General features: G+C 50.0%; 8 protein-coding genes across 8 annotated transcripts; 3 read left to right on the top strand and 5 right to left on the bottom strand.

Moving 5' to 3' along the window:
* Positions 1 to 145: 145 nt before the first annotated feature.
* On the bottom strand, positions 146 to 1,017 carry BGZ61DRAFT_498064 (uncharacterized protein; the record flags this gene model as incomplete). The annotated part of the gene is made up of 2 exons (XM_046251233.1): positions 146 to 490; positions 544 to 1,017. 2 exons carry the CDS (start codon positions 1,015 to 1,017, stop codon positions 146 to 148), a joined length of 819 nt encoding a protein of 272 aa, XP_046098288.1.
* Positions 1,018 to 5,445: 4,428 nt separating this feature from the next.
* On the bottom strand, positions 5,446 to 6,546 carry BGZ61DRAFT_483407 (uncharacterized protein; the record flags this gene model as incomplete). Its single annotated transcript, XM_046249494.1, has 1 exon — positions 5,446 to 6,546. The coding sequence occupies one exon, from the start codon at positions 6,544 to 6,546 to the stop codon at positions 5,446 to 5,448; it is 1,101 nt and encodes a 366-aa protein (XP_046098287.1).
* Positions 6,547 to 7,313: 767 nt separating this feature from the next.
* Positions 7,314 to 7,802, top strand: BGZ61DRAFT_483406 (uncharacterized protein; the record flags this gene model as incomplete). Its single annotated transcript, XM_046249493.1, has 1 exon — positions 7,314 to 7,802. The coding sequence occupies one exon, from the start codon at positions 7,314 to 7,316 to the stop codon at positions 7,800 to 7,802; it is 489 nt and encodes a 162-aa protein (XP_046098286.1).
* Positions 7,803 to 9,591: 1,789 nt separating this feature from the next.
* On the bottom strand, positions 9,592 to 10,377 carry BGZ61DRAFT_498063 (cytochrome P450; the record flags this gene model as incomplete). The annotated part of the gene is made up of 1 exon (XM_046251232.1): positions 9,592 to 10,377. The coding sequence occupies one exon, from the start codon at positions 10,375 to 10,377 to the stop codon at positions 9,592 to 9,594; it is 786 nt and encodes a 261-aa protein (XP_046098285.1).
* An 814-nt stretch (positions 10,378 to 11,191) lies between these two features.
* On the bottom strand, positions 11,192 to 12,421 carry BGZ61DRAFT_498062 (transmembrane amino acid transporter protein-domain-containing protein; the record flags this gene model as incomplete). The annotated part of the gene is made up of 1 exon (XM_046251231.1): positions 11,192 to 12,421. One exon carries the CDS (start codon positions 12,419 to 12,421, stop codon positions 11,192 to 11,194), a length of 1,230 nt encoding a protein of 409 aa, XP_046098284.1.
* Positions 12,422 to 13,207: 786 nt separating this feature from the next.
* Positions 13,208 to 13,837, bottom strand: BGZ61DRAFT_537673 (uncharacterized protein; the record flags this gene model as incomplete). Its single annotated transcript, XM_046254566.1, has 1 exon — positions 13,208 to 13,837. One exon carries the CDS (start codon positions 13,835 to 13,837, stop codon positions 13,208 to 13,210), a length of 630 nt encoding a protein of 209 aa, XP_046098283.1.
* Positions 13,838 to 15,366: 1,529 nt separating this feature from the next.
* BGZ61DRAFT_498061 (putative hmg-CoA reductase) lies at positions 15,367 to 16,521 on the top strand (the record flags this gene model as incomplete). The annotated part of the gene is made up of 2 exons (XM_046251230.1): positions 15,367 to 15,389; positions 15,453 to 16,521. The coding sequence occupies 2 exons, from the start codon at positions 15,367 to 15,369 to the stop codon at positions 16,519 to 16,521; spliced, it is 1,092 nt and encodes a 363-aa protein (XP_046098282.1).
* Positions 16,522 to 18,548: 2,027 nt separating this feature from the next.
* BGZ61DRAFT_364566 (S-adenosyl-L-methionine-dependent methyltransferase) lies at positions 18,549 to 20,050 on the top strand (the record flags this gene model as incomplete). The annotated part of the gene is made up of 5 exons (XM_046241532.1): positions 18,549 to 18,767; positions 18,821 to 18,950; positions 19,010 to 19,133; positions 19,200 to 19,654; positions 19,716 to 20,050. The coding sequence occupies 5 exons, from the start codon at positions 18,549 to 18,551 to the stop codon at positions 20,048 to 20,050; spliced, it is 1,263 nt and encodes a 420-aa protein (XP_046098281.1).
* Positions 20,051 to 23,771: the final 3,721 nt, after the last annotated feature.

The raw sequence follows: 23,771 nt of genomic DNA, 5'->3' as shown, positions 1-23,771 counted from the left end.
CACCGAAAAGGCAAAGCTAGGAGCTGGCATAATAGGGCTTACGTGATCCCAAAGATAGACAGGAGCCAGGCAATGGACAGGCGATTGAAGCAGTGTTCTTATGTTCTAGCTATTCTCAAAGTGCACAACCCTGTCCCGAGCTAGCTCAACGATTCGAGGTAGCGCGATCGATGTCAGCAAAGACATCGGAAAGGCACTCTCTAATAGGAGGCAGTTCCATCACTACCCGCTCTAAGCCAGCGGGGAAAGTTGTTTTCGGTCCAGCTTTAAACCGGTGCCCTCGACTGAAGGGTACCTTCGAGATTCTATCTGTTCGATTTGGTGCTCTTGACGCTTGGTTCTTGTTCGTGTCTTTGTTGTGGGTTACGTGTGACAACCTGAACTTTGCCTGCGGCTGATTACTTTGACGATTTTCAGGGCGCCAAATGGACATCATGCTTCGTTGGTTGGGATATGCGACTTGAGTCGAACGAGTCGCTTGTCCGGGCTTCTTTTCAACTTGATTAGCACTGACATTAGATTGGTTCCTGCTGAGTTACCCACCAGAGGTTGTGATATCTGAGTCGACATTCCGGGCAGGCACGACGCTGTCGTTTGAGATGATTGTTGAACTTGCTGCGGCCAAGAGGCTCCTCCTACGGCGGGGGGAGAGGCCCCATACCGGGTGCTCCAGCCATTCCCGCCCTGTTTCTGATCCTGGACTGCCAACCCGGTAGGGCACGCAGGGTCTACTGGTGGCGAGGGTAAATAGGAATTATGCTCAGGGTGTTGACTCGTGTGGGTAGCCGGACGGCAGTCTCTCCAAGGGCAGCTTCCTTTGGGGGCTGGGCCCTTGAGGACGAGAGTCGCTGGGTTGGCCATTCCGTTCCAAGACGCCGGTGTTTGCCATTGGCTGTTATTGGCATTCAGAGGCCGACAGTGCCAGCCTTTTGTTGTGGCGGTCTGATATACCACGCTTCCAGGAGATGGAGCGGGTTGTGAGTTCCTGTGACGAGGCTTGTCCTGCATCTCAGCCATGTTGTACGACCGTCGGTCAGCTAGGCAGTGTCGGGCAAGTGTCTGTGCGGGATTCTTTTGGGCTCAGGTACGTTTGTGCGGGCCGTGACCTGTTCGATATCAGAGCACGTCTGTAGTTTGTGTAGTTTGAAAGAAGCAGATGATTAGAAGTCGATTTAACATTGAGACTAGCCGGGCGGTAGCTGGACATCACGATTCGATTTCACGGATGGTGAATTCGGCCATAGATAACTAAAACTGGCTGGTTTAAGAAGATGCCGTTTTGGGACGAAGGCTGTGGCCATATTACGACACCAGTGCATTGATTCTGTTGTCGAACAGGGTGTAGGCGGTCGAAGGGCCAGGACGGCCATTTATCGACTATCACCTGAGTGCGTTCTGAACTTAGCCGATGGCGTTTTCAGATGTCCGCACTCCCAGCCCACAGTCACGGAATCTTTTTTCTTTCTCGTCGCTATTTCCTGAAAATGATCGGACCACAAACCTAGCTGCCATAGAGTATTGAGGCCGGAACTCTGTAAGCAGGATACATCGGTGGCCGCCTGTCAACACAGCAAATCAATAAAGTACAAGGCAACTCAAACTGGCCGAGGCCATGAGGACACAGATATCTCATCTTCGTTCATGCCATCATCCACGTCCTCTTCTTCACTGGATGACAGCCACAAACAACGAAAGTCTTCATCCTCGCCGAACTCACGACAGGGCTGGTTGTGCGTAAACACAATGGAAATAGGGCTTGCAGAAGTCCCGGACTGATTCTTTGCTTTATTGTTGTCCTCTTTGCTGTCGGAAACTGGTTCTGCCATATCATCTGCCATGTCATTCTCAGCGGGCTGGATGGATTCGCAGGTACGGACAGGTATATAAGCAGCCGACTGTGTAGACGACTTCGGAAGGAAAGACTTTAGTCTCTTCCACTTGGTGATTGATTTCATAGAGCCATTAGATTTGTCGGTCAAGCGTTCACCGTCGCCGATCGTCGTATATCTTCTGCGACCCATCACCATTTACGTTTTACGCTTTAACGGCATCCACATCGGAAGATCGCATTTTAAGAGAGTTTTTACTCTGTATTTGATAGAACTGGCTGTCTGATTATGGATCCTCGATCTGAGCGTCACCGTGGAACCTTCCTCGCATATTGGTCAATTTCAACCCTTTCACCCTTTTCTTGGCCATTGACTGTTCTCCGTAGGTACGAAATGTGCCGTCTCTAGAAGTCCTGGGCGTTGCACTGATAGTTTGAAAGCTTAGGGTAGTAGGTGATGATGAATGCCGGCTAATAGTCATGAATTACTGAAACGGCCTCGAAGAAAAGAAAGGTTCTCAAGCCTCGAACTAACTGAGCACTAGTAACTCCCATAGCGCCACTAGAGGGCTGATGAGAGTTGGCGAAGACGCAGCGACTGGTATCATCCACGACGACAGACGAGACATTGGGGATGAAAGACATGGCTTCACTCACCTGTTCCGCTCTAGGGTTATTCATTGCTAGGATACTGTAGACCTCATCGGCAGCCTGATGTCGACGCCAATCCCCCGATCCGGCGGACCGCCCACGATGAGGATATGGCACCCCCTAGCTTTTCCTCTACCGTCGAAGCTTTGGACAAGAGTGGCTCTCAGAAGAGGAGACCGGCCGAATAATAATATACATCAGGAAGGCGGCTTTCTTATCCACCTGATTGGACAAGTTTTTCATTTTTCATTTGTTTATGCTCTTTTTTATCGTGCCGCATTTTTTATCACCCACATTTTATCCCCTACGTTTTATCCCCACTTCTTCTTTTGGGGTCGCATCCTCCTATCAACTGTCACGGGATAAGGCCATGGTATGGTGTTGCTAGACGACCATCAAGAGTCTCTGGCTTCATTCGTAGCGCAACTTTTTGCTACGGATTAGGAAATACTTTCCCTCGGCCATCATCGATAAAACTCATTCCTTGAATGTTCAAATGATTCAGCCGGACTGGATGACAAGCTGGGCTACAGCCTGGATGTGAGGATCATCGCTGCTCCCAACCCTGCCGTAAGCGAAGGCCGCCACGCCACTGCCGCAATGACAGACTGACCATAAGCCTCCCTTTCCTCTACCTAAAAGCGGCAACCCTTGTCCAACGCTTTTTTTCCACTCTTGAAATTCACCGCACACGGTTGTAGGAATATTTCCGTCCGGTAGTCAGGATCAGGCTCCTAAACTGCAGTCGATGGTATTTGCTTGCTGATTCCTCGGCTAGCCTTAACCTCTGCTGTCGTGACTGCTAGATAGTTGACAATTCTTGGGCGGTAATCGTGGAACAGACAACCCGAGGTTGCAAAACCACGCTGGCTTTCACCTGTTCGTGACAATTAGCTTAGAGTCTGGCAACAGACAACCGAACTTGCAATTTTGAGTAATCCGTTCCATAGATTTCTGGCAAGACGTAATTTACTCACTTCTTTTCTTGTAATTGGGGATCCATGAGACTGAAGACGTGCACAAGGTTGGCAGCTTGGCATAGTATTTGGGCACTTTCATTTGGACTCATAACCCTTAACTCAACTCTCAAATCACTACAAAACCTTACCAAAAGGCTGGCCACAACATCTTCCTCGGCATGCTAGTCATCTCTAGACTTGTAGCAGTTCAGCTCGACTGTGGTCCTTGCCTGAGTCATGCTCGTGGTCAATGCGACTGATGTTCTCTCTTCGTAGACATTCAACGAGCGAGGCGCGTCTTCAGCCAAAGCAGGGAAGGTCCACGACAAGGCAAAGATCCAGAATAATAAATGCATGACTCTAATCATACGGTGTGATGGGTAGAGGCTCCCCGGTCGAAAGGAGGAGAGTCTTTGTTCGCGGGCAAGCACAAATAGTGCGTTCGCTGTCGAGGTACGTGCATGATCTGATCTAGATCGGCCGTTGCAGAAGCATATCGGGGTCCCACCTATTTCTGCGGTTTAAATCACGATGAGCATCATTCCCCACCCTCAGATGCCCATGTGGTGAGCCACGAAGCAAAGAGGTGCCCTGGTCATCAGGGATAGCCTACGTCTATAGGAGTCTTTATTGGTCAGAATAGCTCCTACAACACCTACGATGGTCCTGTTTAGGACGCAAGGACTAGTATCGGCCAGCATCGGCCCCACCTGCCGCTGTCGTGCTCGAATGTGGTCATTTGCGCGCATCTCCACTGCTTCGTCATGCACAACCCGCTTTTGAAGGGCCTAATGATCCCAACTTCCTCATCCCGAAATCATTTCCGTGACGCCGAGTAGGTTGGGCAGTTTCAGTGATTGTATTATGGTATCGCAGATTCTCGATCCCATCACCCAGCTGGCGACCCGTTCTCTTCTCAGCAATTTTTCGTCGTGTGGAGCAAGTCACATTTGAGCGCGATACGTGCTAGTATCGCAGGCCAAAACGGGGCAAGACTGTCATCCGGCCCCACACGGCTGCACCAAAAAACCAGAGCAAACAGAAGGTCTAGACCTTCGTTTCCGGCTTTGGATGACAGGGGTGACCATAGTGAATCGACTTTTCGACCCGTTTTTGAAGGTCCGACCCCGGTGGTGCCCTTCAGGTCGCGATTTTTTTTTTGAGTGATCTGCGTGGAACCAACACCAACACCAACACCAACACCAACACCAACACCAACACCAGTGACCAACCACGTCATACAACACTGAGCAAAAATATCACCATTTTCGTTGACCAACCCATTTAAAATGGCACAACGCGAAGATTTTGAGCTTCTTAAGGCAGTTGAGAACGCGACCAACTATTATAAGCCAGCCCGAAAAGGCCGGCTTGGCGCCGTCCAGTGCGCGCCCGTCGAGTCAGTCAGTATCCGACACTCGTCTTGCCCAGTTGGACGATAGTGGCCGTATCTTGCCTTTCAGTCCAAGCTAGAGGAAGGTGAAGTAATGCCGTGCCGCGTTCGGAGGCTCGAAGTGCGGTTGATGGACGCGGCTACGCAGAGGTACTGGGAGTGAAGCGCTGCTATTTGGACGATAGAATGATGATTTAACAAAATTGAGACGATCGTTGGCAAAACCGGTTCCTGCATGGTTGTCTTGAATCTATTGCGTTACCGTTCAATATCTTGGAATCAGAAAAACTTGCAAACCTCCTCCCTTCACGTTAGCCAGGATATTCTCTTAGTCCTGATTCCGATGTTCAGTAACGAGACCAAGTCTACGCATGTTAATTTTTATCACTGTTACGAGGTATCAATTTCCATCTAGCAACCAAATCACTACCTAGTTTGGTTAGAGCAGCATGAAGAACGCTGCACTGAAAACCGAAGTGACATGTTACGTCTGACGATGGCGCGATGGGCGATCGACGGAGCAACAGCTGCGTGTTGGAATTCAGAATCAAAAAATGGACAGCCCAAGAACTAACCCGACGGAATGAATACGGCTACTCAAAATGTTACCAAGTTCAAGACCTGTCTCTCTCTTGAAATTGGCGCTTGATATTATGGTCCCATGAAATAGATTTTTTAATGATGGATTGGAGTTCGTTTGAGTGAGACTCTATCGCTGGTACTACTTGAACCAGTACCTCTTCAACCAATTTTCTGTAGGAAGAACATTCCAATTGAAGGATTCTGCGATGGCGCCTGAGTTCAGTGAGGGACATGGCATTTTGGCTCTCTGTGATGTCTTGGTGTTCTGGCCATTGCGCTATCCAACGTGTTGATGAAGTGGAATCTTGTCCCTCCTTCGCTATATGTCGGCAGGAGGTCTTGCTCTCGGGTGAGTGTCCGCGCTCTGGGTCGGTGCAGGTTTGCGCAACGAAACTAATTTCTCGCCCCCATGCATTGTTCGCTTGCTTGAGTATGACGTCTCCTTCGTCGATTGCTGAGCGGAGGCCAAGAGTAAGATGCTGCATTTGAGGTATCAGGAGTACCAGAACCTGAAAAACCAGCTTTCTATTTAATGCAATTGACTGCCTCAACTTCCCGTTTTCTCGAGTCAGCCTTACCACAAGAACTCCAAGTACAGAGCCCTCGCGAGCCCTGGCGGATTGCGGGAGAGTGCGGTGGTCCGGGCTTAGGATAGGAAAAGGGCTGGCCTCTTTCTTAGTCCTTTCTTGTGCACATCCACTACTTTCACATAATTGACTTGTTTTTCTACTGGACCACATATTGATTGTGTGATAGCTATTTTCGGCCTGTTGAGTCGCTTCGGCAGACAGCTGATGTCCTTCGACTGCCATTTTGCAGCCACCAATCGAAGAACACAACCTGCTAATAGGGCCTTGAAGTGATAACAAGAGATCCCTCAACACGCTGTTGGCTACAGTTTCATAATAGAGAGCCTCGTGCTGTAGCCTTCCATTCTCTTGATTCAACTCAATCACTCGTTCCTGGACTGAACCTCGTCTTTTTTTGGGTTGCATATGAGAAGACATGGAATCGAAAGCGGTTGTAGTACCGCCGTAGTGACGTACATCGTGATCTATCTTCTGTGGGGGAGGCGGCTGCTCATCCCATACCCGAGGCGAGCTCTGAGGACTGTCATCAGCTTGTAACAACATGCAAAAGAATGACACCAAATGAGCTTTGGCGAAATGACTTTAAATAACATTTTGAGGTCAATTTCCGGCACTTTTTCCAATTCCCTGTGAGCTTTGGCACGGCAAGCGCTTTTTTCGACTTGCTTATTTCGGCTCTAGCATAACGTAGGAAAAGGAAATCGAATGAGCTTCTGAATTCGCCGTTCAAGAAAGCAAATGGCATGGGTTTTGAAGATACTGAAACTGGCTCCTAAGATCTTATGCCACCGTACTGGGGGAAACTGGATTTAGTGCATATGAGGAACAAGAGCACCCATTTTGGTCCACGTGAGACCTTTCAGCCCAGCCATTTTCCTTTTCAAGCTCCATTACGTTCTGGGATTAGGAGAGCAGGATCTGAAAGTCCTTCATTGGTGTAATGGGACGGGTTTCGGAACATCAAAGAACGGCCCCTTTCTTTTTGACGTTACTGTGGGGGAGTAAGCCAACAGACGGGAAGTCTAGTGTGATGAATCATCCATTGCGGAGTTCAAGGTCTCGGCCGTTGCTTCCGCATAGGCGCTAGATGCAACTATCAACCGCCAAATGGCAGCTCCTCGTCCATTGTCGGACTTTCGTGCGCATATTCAACCCCAAAGTTTTTCAATAAGCGGCATGGCATGTTCAAAATATTTCGAAGTTTGATAAAAGACTCCAGCTTAAATAGGCTTTCTTTCTCCGCATCATTTCCCGTTGGTCTTCAACAAAACAGCTCTTACGTTGGACCACAGAACGCCATCGTAGGAAGCATGCGTCGTGCTCGGAAACCAAATGACTATATCGAAGCCGAGAGTCAGGTCTCTCCAACATATGGTAGGGAACCAAAATTTCAACTTCCCAAAAGAAAAACCTTAACCAATGACCGAGCAGATGACGAAACTGAATCCTCGTATTGTGACAGCTCTGGGAGTTCCGCAGTGCCTGATGACTCCGTGGAATACATGAAAACACCATCGCCACAAACACTCACTATGCAGCCATCACGGTTGAGCGCAAGATACAATCGAGCTAGGCGTCTCCGAAGGCGCCGTTTTATTGAATCAAGCTCAGACCTCAACCTCTCACCTTCTCCTTGCCCTCGGATGCGCAGTCCAGATGGAAGTTCGTTCATGGTGTATGGTGGTTCCCTTTCAGGTAGACTAGAAAGTGCTATCTTGGCTCTCGATCAGTTGAAGAGTTGTCTACAAGGTGTTAAGCTGGATATCGACCAGGACGATGGAGAAGCTGGCGAGTACTGATTGTATCAATGTCAGAATCTCTTGAAGTATCTACATCACCAGAAAGAAACTGTCATAGTCCTGCAGTATGATGGCTATCTATTCGTGCTGAAATCTATGTGTTGATATTCTTGGCCGTCATCGTGGGAAGACTTCTTCCCTACAGTCGTAGAGCCATGAAAGTTGGGCATCTGGCAGGCCCATGACGAGATTTACCATAGCTTGATTGTCTAAATTAGTCGTCTTTCGACTCAAAATCGAGACATGGCTGCGCTCTAGTCTGGAATGACATCTACGCGGCTAAAGTCCAGGCTTTGCTCAACATTTCCGCTTCAACAGACATCATTGAAAAGCCAGCGATAGACTTCACCTCTTCTGCCCAAGCAATATCCGGTCTCTTGGGGAGTTCCTAATCTTGCAGATCAGTTCGAGCAGTTTCTCCGCATATCTCGGCAGAAATCGATGCCTGCTTCCACACTCTGGGTTTTCACGTTTGTACTTGGGACATCTAGAATCTGACCGTCTTGCCCTCTAGATCGCTGTCAATTTTGTCGACTGCTTGATTTCCCATATGTTTTCCCAAGTCGATCGGTTGCAGCATCAGTCACAGCATCAGTCACACGATCGGAGCTCTAACGCTCACATTGGGCCTCAGAATTTTCAGATCATGCTCCCCAGAGTCTTCGACATTTCAATGGTTCCAGGATGGCAGCATCGACAGAAGCCCCCTACGCCATACACGTTGGCTGATCAAACGCGCAACGCGGAGATGATTATACGATCCTGGAATGCTAGAGTGGAGTCTGTTCTAACCACCGGGTCAAATTCGGAACTGCAACCGGATCGAAGCCGGCAGAAATGGCGGTGGGTAGCCAAGCAATCGAAGCACTACCGTTTAGGGAGCTGGATAAGCCGAGACATAATACCAGTCAGTTCAGTGCACATCATGCCTTACGCCAGGGCTGTCGCACCGATCCCGCGCAGCGAATTCTGGACCTGATTAGGGAAGCAGCTATGTAATGGGTTGGAGTGCGGGATTCGAAATGTCGAGGCTCCTCACCTGGCCATGAGCGGCAATGATTCCTTGACACCCGGACTCCTTTTGCCAATGCTCAAGTCCGAGGCCCGTATGGCTGTCATAAATATCTCTTCCATGGTTTGGTCACCCTTGATTGGCGTGCAATGGTAGATGTAGTTGGGCAGATGACGAAGCACATGGATTATAAGCGATTCGACGTATCGACCACAAGGCCGTGATAGCCGCCCGAAGGAAGGATATGAAGATGACGGACCCCAGGTGTCAACGCGCGAATTTCCGGTCATGTATTTGGATGGTGCGTCCTTGCCCAATCGGAGCTCGGTTGGATGGTTCTCTGGTAGCAATCTAGAGGTCTACGATCGCGAAGCTCGGCAACTTGTTCAAATGACCAGCAGCTGCATGATGGTTTGGGCCGAGCAGAGACCACAGCGGGAATCTCCCGACGGAACAAGTACATCCCTTTGATGACAGGGCACAATGAGAGAGACGAAATTCGCCGCGATAGTCACCCAGGGACAAATTCGAGGTCGCATTCAACTCGACACCCCGTACACGAGGTCCTTCTGAGCTTCGGGCAATCCGTGCCGCTCCATCTCTCTAATCACACTCGAGCCCTGTAGCAGATATCCTCCTCCAGCGGGTATGACAACTGCAACAAGCAGCCACGTTGTCTCGATGCTCCCAAGTTTCAAGCAATGTCTGGTGGTAAAAGAGAGTAACACAGTTGCAAAAGTTGACTGGTCCTAGTTCAACTCATGTGAAGAGCTTGGATTATTCTTGCTTCGACTCGCCTGCACCAAGAAAGCCACAGGGATGAAAACGAACCAACAGTTTCGGCTTTCGCCAGAACGTCAACAGTTTCACCTGTTCGAACCAGTCCGCTTCCTTGTCGACCAGTTCCCAGTCATATGAATACGCCATGGTGGCAAGAATCATTCTAGCCTCAAGATATGCCAGATTGATGCCCAAGCAGGCCCGAGGCCCAATGGAAAACGGACGACTGGCCTCCTTGTTACTCCTAGTATTCTCTCCAATCCAACGCTCAGGATGAAATTCATCCGGATCGGGGAAGTTCCGTGCATCGCCAGACATGACAAAGTTGTCGACTGATACTTCTGTGCCAGATGGGACATAGTACCCATCTATCGTTGCACCGGGACAAACCCGTGGAAGGCCGAGCGGGACTGGAGGAAATAAGCGAAGGCCTTCCTCAACAACAGCGTGAAGATATGGGAGCTTCTTTGTGGAATCTCCATCCATCTCATCCTCTGACGAGAAAGAAGATCGTACCTCATGCTGCAGCTTCTTCAGCGCTGCCGGCGTTGTCAGCAAGAAGTAAGTCACTCCAGCTAAGAAGGTTGCCGTTGTTTCGGACCCGTCCAGCAACAAGATCTTGGCTTGTTCCGCCAGCTGGTCCTTGTTAAAGCTACCGCGGCGAAGGATATAGGCGAAAAAATCCTCACGCGTACTCAAATCACGCAACTTGATACGTTGGTCGACCTTTTCTTCCGCCCGTATCTCATGGAGGTCGACGTTCCTTTTAAGATCACTGGGCATGAGCCAGAACAGGAGCGATTCTGGGATAGATAGTCTTTTGGCTGCATGAAGAAGGTGAAGTGTTTGATGAACTCCAGGATGAGGGAGACGTAAATGTCTGGCTTCCAATTGGCGACAGACTCGAAAGATTACCTAAATGTAAGCTCACCTACCCTTGTCAGCTAGTCCATCTTTGTGTCAGCGGCACCACGTACCAATGATGTCAAATGCGAGCCAATTGTACACGGTCGACATGTCGACACCCCCAGTCTTTAGGCTACCATGCTTGCCGATCTGATCAGTGAAGAGTCTCACATGACTTCGAATAATGTCCTCAGCCCCCCGTAGAGCCTTTGCACTGAAAGCATGAGAGAGAGATCGTCGCTGCGGCCGGTGCTGCTCGGAGTCGATGGTGAACACGATGTCCGGGTGCACGACAGATGGGCCTCGATCGTAAAAGACTCTGCTCTTGAGGAATGGCCTCTTATCCCCGACAACGTGGCTGTAGATGTCTTTGTAGGCTTGTGGAGTCTTGAAGACGTTATTAGTATTGTCATGGGCAAAACTAAGATCTCTTCTATGCAACAATACGTCTAAATCATCCAGTTAAGCCTGTTAAGTAAGGCAACCGTAAAATAATGGTTGTTATTCTACCGTAATACCACGTGGAAGTTTCATTCCGTATGAAAGTAATAGTAGAGCGGATCACCTATCTCTAGATCTTTATTCTATCGCTCCCTTTTAAGAGAATTGAAAGCAGGCGGACGCCAAAGATTATGTTATGAGCCTGTTGACAGACCGCAAAAATGCGTCGATATTAAACCACAACACCGCCCTAGCCGACGTCGTCGCCTCTATAAACTAGAGCGTCATTCAGCTCCGTTGTCGAAGACCACAGGCCTGCACCGTTGAGGAATAGTGAACCGATGATAAGAAGGCTGTTGAAAAGAGTCAAGGAGGCATTCTGCCAACTGCAGAACTTGACATTCATGTGAAGGGAAAAGATAGCACTAATCCCAAATGAGAACCAAGCTATCGTGACCGCCGAGGTCATTGAGACGATGGAATCGAAAACAGGAATCGCAATCGACAGGACAAAAGACAACGTCCAAAACGCCGTGGCGATGCTCATCCAAATTGACCATGACCTGGTCGTGTTGATCGACATCTCATCCACAATACCGTAGTGCTTCATGACTTCGACGTAAACAAACTTGATTCCTGTGTGGCCAAAGGCAAGGCCTTTCGACAGAACCGAGGGAATGACAAGGCCGTAAGCAATCTGAGCCAATGTCCCGGGAGCCGAGCCCAGCGCAGGCGATGTCGTGTATTCGCCGGCAAGGCAGTAGATGGATACTGCGACAAATACGTAGAAGCCGATGGAACTAGCTTCGAGCCAGGTCAGCGCGGCGTTGAAGTCTCTTTGCGGGTTGGTCATTTCGGCCATATAAGACACAAAGCTGACATTGCCGGAGAAGGCGTAGCAGATCTTGAGACAAGCGTTCAGGCCGTCCCTGAATGAGGGGTTCGCGAACCAAACAGGCGCTCTCCTCCATTCAGCTGGGGCGTTCACAGGCTTTCCAGCTCCCAAGGCGGCTATCACAACAATGGTAGCGGCCAGGATGCTAATGCAGGATGGAATGCCGCTCTGCGACACGAATCTCGCTGTACGAGGGACGCAGAGAATCCAGCAGCAGATGCAGCCGATACCGATGAATGCGGTCGAGCCGAGTGCATCATCACTGAGCAGCGACAGCGCCACGGAGAAGGTCACAGAGGCCGACGCGGCGGTCATGACGACCAGGAGGATCATGCCGAACGCCGTCACGCATGCGAAGCCTCGTCCGCCGACGATACGGGCCATATCGACGATGTTGAGCACATACGGGTGGCGGTCGTAAAACAGCTTGAGCTCAAACGCCGTGTACCAGGAAAGACAGCCCAGCCCGATGATTGCGACAGTGCCCGGAACAAGGCCAAGGGTTTTCAACACCCCGGGGAGTGACAAAACACCGAGGCCGACCTGGTTGGTCAACAGCACAAAGATGGCATCCCGGCGGCTCATCGTCCGAAGACTGGGGGCTAAGGTGGTGTTGTCGACCAAGTGTGGAATCCGGCCGTCGACACCATCACTGCTGTTTGTAACCCCAATGTTGGTAGTTTCGACACTGATTGAGTCGCTCCTTGGCGGAGATGAGCACACCGGCTCCTTTGCTTCCTTGTTGTACGAAGCCATACGTTCGTCTACCGCTCTGCGTGATGGAGTAGTCTGGGACTCCCAGCTCGGGTTTGACAAGTAATGCGAATTGGTCGGAGCAGAGCCAGGTGAGGCAAGTTGCAATGAACTAGAACGATTCTCTCGTGGCCCACAGTTTGAGCATGCCCTTTTACTTAATCCTCTGGCCCCGGTGTTTTAGATGGCCTGCATGGTTCTTTCTGTCTATTTTCAAACGGCTGGCTTCGAAATCGGATAGCCAATAAGGGCTGGGCAAGACAAATAGCACTATTTACCGACTATTTAGCCCCTCCCCCAATGTCCTGTTTTGTTTGCTTGAAGCGGCACCATGCGTGCATCATTTTCTGGGCCAACAGCCGCGTCACGGGGCTAGATGCAGTGTCTTCTCATCCTGGATATGGTGCTGTAATACAACAAAAATGCCACAGTTGTTTATATCTAATTTCGACCTTCCAGCTCGTGCAATCCATCCATTCCGTACCGCTCACAGTCACTATACACAGAGGCGCCAAAGGAGCGAGCGCGATAGGACTTCGATCCACGCCTGGCCAATCTTCCATCTTACCATCCACACTTTCTCGATGTAGAAATACGTATCTCGATTGGACTCGCTGACTAGTTCCTCTCGTGCCAAGGAATCTTTGGCTTCTTTGGCGTGCTGAGAGAATTTTTCTCCTGCAGGTAAAAAGTTACTGGAGAGTCCCGGGAGTGCTCTTTTTCCATTTCAAAGGCATATTGATGCTGAGTAGCTTCCAGATCGTCGTTGGAAGATGGCTTGTACATCAGATCTACGGTATGTAACCGAAACCGTTCATCTTTGAAGTAGAGTATCTTAGTCCGAAGATTACCAGAGTCTTTTTGAATATAGTTGGCGAGGTCATCGACCTCGATGACGTGCCACATATTCGGCTCTGCGTGTCTCAATGTAACATCGGGATTCCTATAATGGATCTCCATAAACGTTTCATGTGCCTTCCAGTCTATCCTGAGCCATCCCGGGGGAGACTCCCAAGACAGAATCAGATGATGTCGGTGGAGGGGGTTTCCTGCTAGCACTGAGCGCAGACCATTGTAGAGGTACTCGAGATCCTTTCCTATCAAAAATGCGTTTCCTTTGTTTGAAAAAGCCCGATTGAAAAGCTTGATGTCATTTTCATTTGAAATAAAACGCCATACGTCGGTATGCTTCTCGCAGGGTTCCGAGGCTTGTCCTGTGTGTGATTCGGGCCTAATCTGCTCTGCCATGGCATGCGTTTTGTGAAAATAGAGTAATTGAGTCAGCAGGACGGTTGCCGATATTTATGTACCAATTCGGCTGGTTTTGGATGGCAATACCTTTACTCTCGTAAAAGCCGAGACGGAAGTGCCATAAAATCCAGCAAAAGACGTATTCCTCGACCCTGCTTGCGCGGTCAGACATATCGCCTCGATTCTTGAAATCTGATAGAACCTGTGAGGTGATGTACAAATTGCAACGGGACCCAAGAGCCAGAAGGGGGTTCACCGTATGCTTCACCCTTCGAGTGTTTCTGCGAGAGTGCATAACTAAAACTCCTCGGCAGCCTCCACCAAAGTGGGTGGCCGTACTTGAGAGGTCATTACCACGCACGGCGTCAGTAGACCGCTAGCTCCCGGCAGTTCTGGGGCTTTGAGGCTGGCCGAGAAGGACACTCAAGCGACTTTGGCTACCCACGTGATGCTGCACATTTACATTGCCGTCATATCTGACGGTGTCCTTACAGTACATTGCACTCCTCAGCAAGCGGCCCTAGGTAGAAACACCAGCAAGAAACGGCCTTGTCACCGTGGACTCTAGCAGTAGAAAGGGACCTTATCTTGCCTTTTCGCAATACGGTCTTGTCACATCATTAGCGTCCGTTACGGGGTTCAAGTGACCGAGATGCAAGCCTAAAAGTTGCTTCGTTTCTAGTCTTACTTGGAAGAACGCAAAAAGCTCAGGGAATAAGCGGAAAGGCATGGCTTGCTGATTGAGTACAAGCCATATCTCACTATAAACTGTGTATCAACGCCTCTGGGTAATTTCAGATTAGACTATCGGAGTCCCTTGAAAACATGTGGGTGGCGGTCAAAAACAGCTTGAGCTCAAACGCTGTGTCCCAAGAAAGGCAGCCCTACCAAATGATGGCAATTATACCGGGGTGATATCAGACCAAGTGTGGAATCCCACCGTCAACAGCATGACTGCGGTCTGTAACCCCAATGCTGGTAACTTCGACATTGACGGAGTCGCTCTTTGCCGAAGATGAGCATACCGGCTCCTTTGCTTCCTTGTCGTACGAAGCCATACGTTTGTCTACCGCTCTGTGTGATGATGCCTTGGTTGATGATGAATCGAAACATTGATTGAGATATTTGTTTCATGTCAGACAGTCCGAGTATGCCCTTCTGCACATTCTTGTCAGTCCCATGTTGTGATTGGCCTGCATGGGCCTGCGATCCATTTCCGACCGGCCTGCTTGGGCGTCGAATGGCCGGTAGGGGCCGAGCAGGATCGGGGACAAATTTCTAACTAGTTCATATCAGTTCCCGTACCGAGAATGCGGCACAGAATAGGCCTGTCCTGTCCCAAGGCTGAAACTAGACAACGGTGGGTGGTACCCAAGGCCTCGCGTAGCCAATGTAACAGCAACGGACTCGAGAGCTGATAAAGCTACGGTGAGCTGTTCACTTCCGCATACTTCCATCCTTGTTTCAAATCTTTCGGGACTGCACACTAGATATCAAACGCCATCCCTATCTGTCCATACGCCATCATGGTTTCATCCAGCAGCACCAAGTCGGAGATTCTGCGATCCCTCGGAGACCGCTTCAGTCGAGCGGCAAACCAACAACAGGAAAGGATCCGCGACGTGCGAATCGAGAATTGCGTCGGATTCTGCAAGGTCCCCCTTGGCATTGCCGGCCCGCTGCGTGTGGTCAACTCAGCGTTCACGGGCGACCTCTACGCACCACTTGCCACATATGAAGCGACCCTAGTGGCAAGCTGTTCTCGAGGGTCCAAAGCTTTCAACCCGTCCGGCGGCATACACATCGAGACTTTCAGCAACGGCATGTCTCGAGATCCCGTATTCGTCTTTGCCAACCCCGGTCATGCTGTCGCCTTCGTCAAAGCCTTGCCAACGATGCAAGACTTGTTCGCCCAGTGGGCGGAGGAGACGAGCAAGCACCTGAAGCTTCAAAAGCTTAAGCCTGCTATAATAGGGTCTCGGGTCCACGTCTTTTGCAGCTACGACTGTGGGAGTGCTGCCGGGCAAAACATGGTCACCAAAGCCACACAACACGCTTGCGACATGCTTCGAAAGTCTTTTGCGGAAAAGTACCAGATCCGAGACTTCTTTATCGAGGGACAACTGGCATCGGACAAGAAACCGTCTTGGGGCAATGTCAAGAGCGCCCGAGGCGTCGAGGTCTTTGTCTGGGGGAAAATCACTCCGGCGGCCTGCCAGTATGTACTTGGATGCACCACAGAGCGTTTATACATGGCCCAGCAGACACTGAAAGAAGGAGGCATCCGCAATGGCCAGTTCGGTTCCAACATCAACACGGCAAATATCATTGCAGCGATGTTCATATCGACAGGCCAAGACCCGGCCAGCACCGCAGAGGCATCTTGGAGTCATCTGACCTCAGAGCTCGACTCGGAGACGGGAGAGCTGACGATGAGCCTCTACTTTCCATCGTTGCCCGTCGGGACGGTCGGCAGTGGTACCGGATATCCGATGCAGAAGGAGGCGCTGGGGATGCTTCAGTGCGGCGCTGGCAAGCCGGGAGAGAAGGCTAAGCTCGCCGGGATCATTGCTGCGTTTGCTCTCGCGTTAGATGTTAGTACAAGCTCAGCTATTGCCAACAATACTTTTACAGCTAGTCATATGCGGCTAGCGCGAGGAGAGATGCCGGCAAAGTTGTGATGGTTGTGATGGTTGTGATGGTTTTGATGGTTTTGATGGTTTTGATGGTTTTGATGGTTTTGATGGTTGTGATGGTTGTGATGGTTGTGGTGGTTGTTCATAGGCTGTTGATAGTCTATTGATAGGCTGTTGATAGGGGCTGATTTTTTATACATTCATCATCTTAGCGTGTGAGATCTACTCCTCGTATGCAAACTGTGATCATGCGGGAAAGATTTCGTCAGTCCTAAAGACCAATCTAAATGTTAAATGGGTTATCTAACCTTGCATTCTGGGTCTGTTCGCTGGTAAGAGCCCTATCATTGCGATTTGGTAGTCAATTCTCGACAAAAGCACGCCATAGATGAATTAGTTTATACGTGAACAGTCTAGGATGTATCTTGATAGAGCGAAAGGTGACGGAGAGAACGCGAAGAGTTCATGGGTGAACACAGAAGCTTTTGTCGCTCTAGTGTCCCTTGTGTATAGATTTGACGAGAAGACAAGTAAGTCACAGGATCAGCTCTAATCAGTGTCAAGCGCAGTATACATTAGACAATAAACAGCTGAAACCTCAACGGTTCTCGCCAAGATTCACATGTCTAGCCTCCACGGCTCTACGTCATCGTTCGATTAAATCTGGTCAATTCCATTTCATAATAATGATGACTACTATCAGACGCCAACTCTAGCCTGGTTTGCGTCGCTGTCAAGCAACGGAGACGTAGCAGACTAATTTCCAACGGGTCGTCATCTTGCGAGACCCTGACGTAGATGCAGTCAGTACACGTCAGATTCTCTTTCACCTTGATCAACTTCCATCTCGACACCTTTCAGGCAACTTTTCAACTGATCGAGGGCCACGATGACACTTTCTAGTCTACCCAAAAGTGAATCCTCGTGGCCCATGAGCGGCCTTCCACTGAAGCTCCGCATCCGAGGACAAGGCGAAGGTGATGGATCAAGATCTGAGCTTGATCGAATCATACAACGAGACGATCTACGCCGTCGGGATCGCCGGACTCGACGATATCTTGCGCTCAACTGTGACGATGGCTCTGTGGGGGTTTGCGGCGACGGCGTGTCGATGTACTCCACGAAAGAATCTGACACTACAATGGAATCATCGCTACACGAGCCCTCGGTTTCGTCATCTGCTCAGTCGCGGTCAGGGTTGGTTCTAGCAAACTCGGATTTAGTATCCCTACCAGATGTTTGAGAGACCCGACTCTCGTGATCGATGTCGTCATCTGATCTTTGAAGGCGGCGACGCATACTTTGAACGACTTCCTTCTCTGACCTAATTCAAGAGGTGGCCTGTTTCAAGCCAACGATAGAAAAGTCGGAGGACAAACACCTAGTCAAGCCGGAGCCCTTGATTCATGTCTGGAGAAGCTTGAATATGCTAGGTACGGTCTATATAGCAGTTGGGGTATAACAGATGCACCAATGTCTTCTTTTGGCCCTTTGATCTGCCGTTCAACGGTCAATTTTTGGACGCCGACGCTGCAGAAGTAACATGAGGATATGTTACGTCAACGCATAGGCCATTCCCACCGGTTTCTAGCGGATTTTAGCAGCATCGCCAGTGAATGAAACCTTCCGGTAGAGCTCGTACTGTACCGCACCGCAATGACTATTCATTTGCCAATCCATCATGCTAAACCTAGCCATCCTAGTTCAACGAACCTCAACACTCACGGCGGTCATTCTTGGCTGTTAGCTGGCCACGCTTTTACAGTGAGCGTGCGTTCAATCTACACGTCCGTTGACGGCCACGAATAGCCGAAACCAGCCTGATGCTTGGCCGAATAGTGTGAGAAGGCAGGCTCGCTTTTGACCTGCATTATAGTGTATCAATGGTTCCTTTCTAACGTTAATCTTGCTATCCTCTTTATCAACGCGTCTTTCTCTCAAGCTGAGCCTTTGACTTCTGTATATTCCTCTATTCTTCACACCCACGACGTTTTCCAGCCTTTTCTTCTTTGCTTCAATTCTTCTTTGCTTCAATTCTGCAGGAAGTGAACATCCTTTACATGCCCGCCATGATGCCAGGCTCCAGCGGATCTGCCGTTGACATCTCTATCGTCACGACCCCCAACAACATCAACGCCGTTTCCTCCCTCCTCGATGAACTAAGGAAGGGGCATGAAGCACTCCCAGCAAAGGGTGATGAGGGCCGCAAAGACCTTTTGCTTCTAGCCCGAACTCTGGTGCAAAGCCTCGAGACTCCACGCGAGACCATGGCCAAGCATTGCTGGGCTCAGGTATGATATCTCACACCTCTAGTCCGTCCCGTACGGAAGGCTGACCTGGCAAGACTGCTGCTTTCTCGGCCCTTATCTTCGGGGTCGAAGTCAAATTATGGAAGCGAATGGCGGGCAATGGGGATAGGCCCCAGTCGGTTCACGAGCTGGCTGAAAATCTCCGTGTCGACCCTTTACTGCTAGGTCAGATATAGCCCCACTGACATGCTGTGTGGGGAGTGTTTAGCTTACGTCGCAGACAGGTCGAATGATGCGCCATCTCGGTGCCATGGGATACATTACGGAAACGGGCAACGACGAATACAAACCGACGAAGTACAGCAAAGCCTTGAGCTTGGACATCATTGGGAATGGCTACCTCGCCACGTAAGTCTCTTTGCGGCCACGTTCTCTAGTCGAAGCTTCAGCAGCTAAGTCAAGGTCTGCAATCAGATTGTCCAGTACAAGCGCCGCCATGATCAGGTTTCATGAGTTTGCAAGCAGGCGGGGATTTGAAAACCCTGATGACGCGAGCGACACATCTTTGATGATGGCCTATGATACGAAACTAGATGTTTTCGGCTGGTTGCAAGCCCTGGGGCGCGGTTCCCATTTCAATGACCACATGGCAGGCTACCGACAAGGTCGTACGCCATGGATGGACAGTTCTATCTACCCCGTTCAAAGCAGGCTCGTGGACGGCGCCGACACTTCTGTCGATGCTCCTTTTCTTGTTGACATTGGAGGGAATAGAGGACACGATCTGCAGGAATTCCAGCGATATCATCCTGACACTCCAGGAAGGCTATATCTGCAGGATGTAGAGGCCGTCATCAGCAGCATCGAGTCGTTGAGCTCCTCTATCACTCCCATGTGCTATGATTTCCACACCGAACAGCCAATTAAAGGTAAGGGGTGGCATACGGACTCAGTAGTGACGAGAAAGATTGCTGATCATCTGAAACCCAGGTGCCCGTGCATACTACATACATTCCTGCCTGCATAACTGGCCGGATAGTGTATGCAAAAGCATCCTCTCACGCGTCTCTGCCGCAATGAAGCCTGGTTACAGCAGACTGTTAATCAACGAATATGTGATTCCCGCAACAGGGGCACACTGGGAGGCAACCAGTCTTGACTTGATGATGATGAGTCTTATGAGCTCCAAGGAGCGCACTGAGGATGATTGGCGTGGCCTCATCGAGGCTGTAGGTGGGCTGGAGATTGTTAGATTCTGGCACGGGGCCAACGGCGTGGAGAGCGTGATCGAATGCAAGTTGGTTGAGAAGGAAAGCCGTGCATGAAGGCATATAGTAGAAAAGGACAATGTGCATTAGGCAAAACAGCTGCAGGCTTGCAGGAACAGCAAAAGCCAAACTACCATCAATCTTTAATCGGGTTTCTATTAATCACACAGCTTGCGGGACGTCCATGGCTTCCTAGTAGTGTCAGTGATAAAAACTCGGGATGACATCAACATCCACGCTGTCCGTGTGATTAGATAAAACAATGCTCCACTTGAATATGCAAGGGTACGTCAGCGATCGCTCTCTGGGGTCTCGGGTAATCCCTTGAAATTGACCGAAAATGTGCTCATCTACCGTCTCAGCGAGCATCTCTAGATAGAAGAAGAAGGAAATCAACGCAGTATACTGAACAGACTGTGACTAAGTGAGATTATTGGGTTGAATTGATCGACCTGCGATTCTCTCTACCTCGAATTGTCTTTTTTAATTAGAACTCAATTGTGGAAACTTGCTGAAGCTTAGATTGGCGAGGAATGCCCCAAGGTCGTCCGCCAACTCGCCAACCCGCCAATCGGAGATGGGATGAGGTTTAAGGGATTTCCCGGTGATCTGCCGGATCTGGTGATTCGCCGGACTTACACCTACTTGCATTCCAGACATCAATCTATAATAGCTCCACAGCCGCAGTCCCAAATCTTCCAAAATTAAACACATAATGAAAATGCAACTATAAGATATGTCTCAGTCTATTTCGCAGTCATCAAGCCATCGTGGTCGCTTGCTATTCCGCTGCGGCCGCCCGGTACCCCGAAATGCGACTACCATCTCCCGATCACTCTCAACAGCTAGACAGGGTCTTTTCGGACGAGCGGTACGGATTGGAGTGGTCGCTGCCTTCCCTTTTCGGTTGTCTTTTGGTAGATCTAGGGCCTGTGATGCTACCGGCGGCTCTGGTATGAGTGGAAGAGCGACGATTATCTCGTCTCGAACGTCCGGACTCTTCTCGCGGCCTTCAGAAGCCACCCGTCGTTCATGTTGCATTTCATGTGCCATTTCCAGATTGCGACGCTTAAGTTCTTGTCGAATCTGTCGATTGGTCTCCTTCTCTTGCTGCCTGGCCTCCCTTACCTGCCGTTTTCTCTCTATTTCCGCCTCTCGTTGCCTCCTCTTCTCCAGAGCGAGAGCTTTTTGCTCCGCCGCCTTCTGCTGTCGCTGAGCCTTTTGCGATTCCTTCTGCAGAACCTCCTCTTTCTTTTGGGCGTCCATCGCCGCTTTCTTTAGGCGGGCTTGAGCGACTTTTGCTGGGCTAAACACCTGAGCTGAATTTGGATCTGTACGATCAAAGAGCAGATCTTTCAGAGCTTTACCGCGCTGTCTGCGCTTCTTTTCTTGGCTAATTGTCTCGCGGAGTCCTTGATTCTCATATCGAAGCAGTTCAACCTCAGATTGCAGGCTTTCGAGGGTGTTCTTCAGCTTTCGGCTGTTGCGGTCAGCATCGATAGAGGATTTGTCGACTACTTTGTCAATAAGTCGGCGTAAATCTCGGGCCGTAGGTTGCTGAAGGGCTAGTGATTCTGCCGAGTCGCTACCCGTATTCGAATCATCATCTTTTTTCTCAGTGATCTGCGATAGGACCACTTCTGGGTCAAAAGGCAGGAGACCAGTCCGTTTCCACCCACTCGCAATGTTCTCGGAAGAGAAGGAAGTCTCAAATGCGTTCCAAAATAAAGTCCAGAACTCACGTTTCGATAGGCCAATAAGGCCTTGTGTTTTTGCTGTCCACTGGATAAGCTGATTTGAGTATGCGGTCGAAAGGGGGCTGAATAGCGACACGTCCAAGGGTTGCAGCCGATGCGTGGAATGGGGGGGAAACACCGCAACGATAATCCGGTGCTGGTCACACCACTCCAGAAAGTCCATATTAACATGGCTAGAGTGGCCGTCGGTAATGAGAAGGCGATAATCACGACCGTTTCGAGCTTTTGCCTTAGTAAAGCGATCGAAAACACCGACGAGCCACTCTTTTCCAAGCTCGTGATTTGTCCACCCCGTTTCTGAGGTGGTAAAGAAGGCTGATTGATGTTCTGGGTCAAATTCATTGAGCCAAGAGTCCTGGACTTGTCCTGGTTTGCCTTGATAGATGAGGAATGGGGGCAGCGATGTCATGTCCTGGCTGATGCACGCCAGGAACGTAATCCAAGATCGATTACCATCTTGCGACGCACCGAGCAATTTGCCTTGCTTTTTGATGTTAATGGAAAATACTCTCTTCGTTCAATTGATCACACCCAAGAGAAATCCTTTCTCATCCGCGTTATACGTGTTGCAGGGTAGGATGTTGTATTTCTCGATTTTTGTGCGGATCTTCCACTGTCAGTTGTGAAAGGGAAGCTTCGTGCATTGGCTTACAAGCTCAAAATAAGCCCTATACCTAGAGGCATTATCGGCTCTCTTTCGCGCGATGTCCAACCCGTCGAACCATATACAACCTAACTCATCACGATTGCGTCGAACGAAGCTGTACGGCCAGTCCTTTCCGACCTCGATTTTGGCGATATCCTGGGCGAAGTTCTTTATCATAGGTAAGGTAGGGGGAATGCCACGCGATGAAAGCTTATGAATATAAGCGATAAGATCCCGTTCTTGTTGTTTTGACAGACGTGACTTATACAAACTGTCGGCATCTCGTCTTGACCGCTGTTTGCCTTGATGTCGGCGTCGCAAGGTCGTCTCGTCGCAATTGAAACGCCGTGCAGTCTCAGCATAATTAACTGATTCCGACGATTTCAGGAAATCAAGGGCCTCATCAATCGGCGCCATGGTTGTTGAGTAATTGTCGATTGATGTTGAGTGTGTGAAGTGGCGGTGATCCGGCGGATCACCAGATCCGGCAGATCACCGGGAAATCCCTTATTCCGGAGGGACCGGAGAGACCCATCCAAGGTTGACTGCCTGAGGCATTATCCTCTGCACGGCGCTCCGCTCTGGGGTCTGACGAGTGATGTCGGCCTCAGCTTGGAGTCTCGCGTCCCTTGAAACCTTCGTCTCAAAAACTCCCGCAAGTTGGGCGTCAATCCTCGCACAGAGTGTCTCCACATCCTCATCTTTCCTCTCCATATCAACATCGCCGTCATCCGACGGCGGGTGAATCACGATGTCAGGAACATCCGGGTTGCTATCGTCTCCTCCAGCCAATGTCTTGTTCATCTTATCACCACTGTCCACCACCATTGGCTCAAGCCGATGCTGAGCCTCTGTCCCTTCGTCTCTGCCAGTGCTAGAAACATAAGAGGTCTTGTTCTTCGCCCATTTTTGTCGTCGCAAGTAAGCGTACGATGTTCGGGTTCGTTGTGATTGCTTCCTTATCCCCGAGTTGCCGCCAAATGGCCTGCGTGGGTAATGCCCCGTAGCGATACGGGTGGACTTTGGTTTTTGCATATCGATTGTCATCGGAACCGACCCGAACCCCACACGAAGGCGTGCCTCGTCTCTACTTATAGACGAGAAACTGCCTGCAAGCTTAGCTACACTCATGATGTGTCACATGACGGATACCTTCGAGTCCGACAATGGCTTCTTCGTAAAGGGTCAGCCGGCAACCAACCAGGAACCGATCGATTTTCTTCAACTTGCCTTTTTGATCTACTTCAGACTTCTGCTCTAAGCGTGAGCAAGGCTCTTTCCACGGGCTCTAGCGTCCATGGTAGGACTTTGTGCCTAATCCTCTGACACTCTGTAAAGCCTCGAGGAGACGGCAACGGGGAGCGGGATATAAGAA

Source organism: Ilyonectria robusta, assembly GCF_021365365.1.
Source record: "Ilyonectria robusta strain PMI_751 chromosome Unknown BGZ61scaffold_25, whole genome shotgun sequence".
In the NCBI taxonomy this organism is placed as follows: Eukaryota; Fungi; Ascomycota; class Sordariomycetes; order Hypocreales; family Nectriaceae; genus Ilyonectria; species Ilyonectria robusta.
The sequence above is the reverse complement of the archived record's forward strand: the minus strand, read 5'-3'. Positions and strand labels throughout refer to the sequence as shown.